Source organism: Phaethon lepturus, unplaced genomic scaffold (assembly GCF_000687285.1).
Source record: "Phaethon lepturus isolate BGI_N335 unplaced genomic scaffold, ASM68728v1 scaffold4869, whole genome shotgun sequence".
NCBI lineage: Eukaryota > Metazoa > Chordata > Aves > Phaethontiformes > Phaethontidae > Phaethon > Phaethon lepturus.
In genome coordinates this window covers 24338-29653 of record NW_010565444.1, presented here as the reverse complement: position 1 = coordinate 29653, position 5316 = coordinate 24338, and the positions used below count along the sequence as shown (strand labels likewise).

The following is a 5316-nucleotide window of genomic DNA, read 5'->3' as shown; positions in this document are numbered from 1 at the left end:
GGGTGTGTCTGGACCAGCCACAGGCTCGCCGATGCCCAATTAAGGAAGTAGCAGTTTAAGTCTTGGCCACTTCAGGCTCAAGCAGCTGTATTTAATTTTTTTTTTTTAAGTTCTGTATTATTTTTCTTCCCTATTCTGCCTGGCTTACAAGCCTGTGTGGCTGAGGGGAAGAGGTCTGAAGGTTCCTCTCAGTGCTAAACCCAAAAGCATAAATGGAAGTATTTAAAATTAATCTTAAAAAGGACGGGATCCTGCCCACCACCTGCCCTAGTCATTCACCCCAGAGTGCTTGTCTAACATTGCAGGACACCTCTTCATTTGGCTTAAAGCAATACTGTTCAGAGAACTTTATTTTAGAGCTAAGCTCTATGCCAGCAGATCAGCCATATCTTCCTTCCCTCAGAGATGAATGACTACAGGAGAAGGGCAAGGGAAGGGAGAGCCAAGCTTCCATTTTCTTTTTCATTCAAAAGAAACCTCAAAAAATATATCTTTTTTTCCCCTGCATTGATGTGTCAGAACCTGTTGACCTGAAGGTGTAGAAGAACTAGAATAGGCAAAAGGGATAGAATCACAGAATGGTTTGGATTGGAAGGGACCTTTAAAGGTCATCTAGTCCAACCCCACCCTGCAATGAGCAGGGACATCTTCAGATCAGAGCCCCCTCCAATGTGACCTTGAATGTTTCCAGGGATGGGGCGTCTACCACCTCTCTGGGCAATCTGTGCCAGTGTGTCACCACCCTCAATGTAAAACATTTCTTCCTTCTATCTAGTCTACATCTGCCCTCTTTTAGTTTAAAACCATTACCCTTTGTCCTATAACAACAGGCCCTAGTAAAAATTCTGTCCCCGTCTTTCTTATAAGTCCCCTGTAAGTACTGGAAGTCTTCAATACGGTTTCCCCAGAGCCTTCTCTTCTGCAGGCTAAACAACCCCAACTCTCTCAGCCTGTTCTCACAGGAGAGGCGTTCCAGCCCTCTGATCATTTTTGTGGCCTCCTCTGGACCCGCTCCAACAGGTCCATGTCTTTCCTGTGCTGAGGGCTCCAGAGCTGGATGCAGGACTCCAGGTGGGGTCTCCCTATATTCCCCTAGAATGTGAGGTGGCTTTTTAAGATGCGTGCACTGAGACGTGTAAATGAAGTAAGACCCGTTCAGAGTGTGTCTAGAGGGACTTTCAATGATGACAAGGAACTAGCATTCACCTGCAGGCACTACTGTAGCCAAGAATATTGGCTTACGTATGGCACATGCAACACAACCGTGTTATATTCTGTGTTGCTTGGCTGTATTATTCAGTACGTGTAAACACCTGAATAGTGAGTTATTGAAAACACTGAAGGAGAAGTGGACAACTGTATGGGCAACACTGGTATGAGAAGCACACAGTCCTGCCTACACAGCATTTCACCTCTTCTGTTGCTGCTTTCCTAGACAGACTTTTCATGAGCCCGTGTGCGTGAAATAAGATATCCTTCCCATATACAGCTATAATGATATAAACCCTGGCATTCCAACACAAAGAAAAAGTATTTTATATAATGCCATTTAAAACTTGCAAAGCAGTCAGGAATGTTTCTCAGACCAGGGAAAAATTCACAGACCCATCCCTTTACCTATGCTGTAATTACAGCCTTAAACTGTTGTTTTACTCCTCTGTCACAAATGGTACTTCTCCTAGACAGGGACATAAAATGAGCTGGATTTTAGAAATCTATGTTGTTTCTGGATTAGAAAATGATTTCTCTACTCTTAGAGAATATCTAAGGCTCTCCCTTTAAGAACAAAGCACAGTCCATAGACAGGATCTAACTAAAAGGTAAGGGAGATACAGCATTTGAATACTGCCCTCAAAATCTGATTTTTGTGTTCCTTCTGCCGTACAAAGGGACTGCCATGCCACTGAAATTCAGCACCCATCTCTTCTTATTATAAGATAGCTAGGTTGTCCACAACCGTGCAGATATTTTTGCTCTACTGTTGATGGAATTTGTCCACAGAGTATGTCCAGGTGACGAGCAGAGGGAGAGAAGACCCTCCAGTGGATAGAATCTCTCACTGGATAAGGCAGTATCCCTTTCTAAATGATCTACCTTGTAGATCATCATCTACTATGCTGTAGTTTTGATAGTAAGATCTTGGCAATTTATTTTCTTCTTAGTGAGACCTTTTCTTTCATGCTGACTGGGGAAGATGGGAGCCGGCGGTTCGGTTATTGCAGGAGGCTGTTGGTAAGTACGTCACCTTCACCTCAAAATGCAGAATTCTGTTAAACAGTGTCTCAAAACTATAGTCTAAGCTTTGAAGATATCTCTCATAGTTTTAAAAGAAAACGGAGTTACTCTCTCTGAAATTTGGAAATGTAAGGAGCTCAAGTAAAACAAGAATTTCTATCGGCTGTCTTAATAGATCCCAAGTCTTGTAGGATATTCCTAAGAATGTGGAAAGTTTCTTGTGTAAGCACTTTTAAAATTCTTTATATTATGTGCTTTCAAGCAGAATCAGAAATACTACAACGCAAACAAAGGCAAATATGGTATTTCTAAACATCTGTGAGTAGCGTTTATGTCTTGGACCGCTGCTTACGTCTCCAAAGTACTCTGCCAGCACTGCCTGATCAGTCTGCAGCAGGTCCATGATGTAGATAAATAAGCCACCCTATTGAGTAGGAGGGCAACAATGGTGGAGAGCAGGCCACCATCACCACTTGCTCAGGACCATGCAATAAGCCGATGCCAGTGCTGGGAAGTCTAGGTTCTCAGGCTTCTTTTCAGTCCTCATGACCAGGGGTGGTCAACTGGTGGTGCAGGGACCCAGTGCAGCCTACCAAAGAGTTTTGTCTCATCACCTGGAAAATACCCGGTTAGCTGATAAATCAAGAGCATGACAGTGTGTGTGTGTCAGCGGGGTGGGGAGGAAACTGCACAAAGGCTTGCAAAGTGTCTTAAGGCAGGTGAAGCACAGTGCAAACAGGGATTTTGCTGTCCATCCTGCAGATCTGACTGGATAGCAGCAAGCATACAGCAGCACCAGCCTATGCTCATCACCTCTTGGAGAGGTTTGGAGCTGGCTGCGAGTGTCTAGGCAGGGAGCCGTGGCTCCTGTACTGTTCACATGACAATTGCCTGCACTTGGTTGGAGAGCTTATATGGATAATTGATGCTGCAGAAGCATTTTGCGTACTCTCTGTGCAAACTGAACGTCTGCAGCAGCACTGCAAACTTGTAAACAGGTACCCCCTGAGAGAAAGGCACGCTGTCACCTTCCCCTGGCTTCCTTCTCTGGCATGATTTCCCATCTTTCCAAGCAGGGAGCACCTGCCTTCAGTAGCTTTCAGTGGCTTCCAGCAGAGAGAGTAACTTGCTGTCATTAGAACAGCACCCACCGACCTGCATGCTTGCTCGTACCTGTCCCTGCTGTTACCCTGCTCTTTGCTATGGCCGAGCTCCTTGTCATGCACGCAGCAGATGCTCTGTCTGGGAGGCATTGCTGTGTGTGGTTCCTCTATTTGTAAGAAGTTTAATTTAAACTAACATAACAGAAAACTTGTTTATCAATTCCGTGGGCGGTATTTGCCATAGGTAGCATCACAGAGACTCGCTTACTCTGTATAATGGAGTGTGTAAATGTGGGCCACAACAAGGTTTATATGTGGAAAGGAAACGTCAATGAAGGTTTCTATTGCAGTAAATCTTGGGCTGGTCAGGGCGTGATTCAGAGATAAACAAGTGGAGCACCTAGAAGGTATCTTTGCTGGTGTAAATAAGCGTAACAAAATGTAGGGCAGCCGTACAATTCAATTACTTTTTTATGTGTTGTCATTTAAAAGGATAATGTATATTTGGAAAAAAATAACAAAACCTCAGAAAATGTTGGCTAGAGTTAAATTATTAATTATCATTGAATTAAGTAGCAGAGATCTGCTATTATTTGCATCCTGCAACCTCTTTCTGTCCTGCTGGGAGAAATGGTGGAATTTGGATTGTTGCCTGAAGTGCGTTCTCCATAGGGTTCAGCTGTGCTCACAAAGCGTAACAATTTCTTGTTCCCTGCAAATGTTGGTGCATGGGTGGAATGGCCTTACTGGTGTGTACCTCAGTGTGATACTTTTACTTAGTCATATGCATACTTTCCTATTTTATATACACAAATACAGAGTTTGTATAGGCAACAAGGAGCAGGTAAATTCTGCAGACACTGTTTATATGCCAGAAGCTTGTGCTCTAAACCAGATTTTTGTATTTGGGTGTCCAATTTCCTGAGCAGTTTCTGAAAGCTTCAATCAGAGCAGCTCTGATGTCCAGGTGCACACAGCATCTCTTCCCATTAGTCCCATTCCCAACCCACAAGTTCTGTCAAATGCAATAACCGTAATTCGGGAACGACATGCAGTTTTTGGCAAACATTACATAAGAGAAAGGTGGGGCCATACTCTGTAATATGGAACCATAAGAAAAGCCTAAAATCGTTATAAACTGCTCTGCTTCAAGACAAGCCAACTGCTGTGAGGCTAATTCCTTAGAAAATAGTCCCCAGCTGTCCTGGCGAGGGATGCTCCTGTAATACCCAGCGAGAGGTGTCCCACGCCTTCTAGAGCATTTGGCAGTCCTTGGCAGCAGGCTCCATGGCTGGACGGGCCAACCAGCCTGATCCTGTGAGGATGGCTATCCATGTCTTCTGCAGAGGTTGGTGTTACGATGTCTTTGTTTATGAAACAATTACTTTTTGTCAGCCTTGTTCTCTTTTGGCACGTTGTGATACGAACAAACTGCTCTGCTTTGTCTTTTCTGCCTTCAGATTTCAGATTTTTCCAGACCTTTTTTTTGAGGGAGTGTGCTAAAACCCTGCCAAAACTACCTCAAGGGATACAGTGACAATTATGTTCTCTTTGTACTACAAATTCTGTACAGTATCCCCTTTAAATGTATTTATGTTGTTTTGTTTCATTTTGGAACAGGATTAGAATGGAATGTAACCTATTGTACCACAGCAAACAATCTGCACTTCCGCAGATAGCATGAAGTTTTCCAGTTACATCTTGATACCTCCAAGGCAATCGTGTAACAGCTTTCCTAGTGACTTGATGTGAGAAGTATGCATCTTCATTTAAAAGGAAATGGGTCAATATATAGTAGCGATGCTAACTTTCACTACTATGCCATTTTACTGCAAATAAGACATTTTTCTTCAATCACTCAGATTAATTTAACTTTCTTTTCCATGCTCATTAATCCATCAATTTGCTAGGCTCTTTTCTGTTCTTGGGCTGTGGTTTTGTGATATGCATATGTCAGCAGCAAAGACGAGCAGTTCCT

The 5316-nt window shown here is 43.4% G+C and overlaps 1 protein-coding gene across 1 annotated transcript in view; it reads left to right on the top strand.

Annotated features, from left to right (window-relative positions):
• Positions 1 to 5316, top strand: part of ST5 (suppression of tumorigenicity 5) — a gene marked incomplete at its 3' end in the record, with an annotated part of 75795 nt that overhangs the window by 57328 nt on the left and 13151 nt on the right. The window contains exon 10 of the mRNA XM_010295182.1: positions 2163 to 2232. Coding sequence (XP_010293484.1) covers positions 2163 to 2232 — 70 coding nt within the window. The remainder of the gene's footprint in view (positions 1 to 2162; positions 2233 to 5316) is intronic.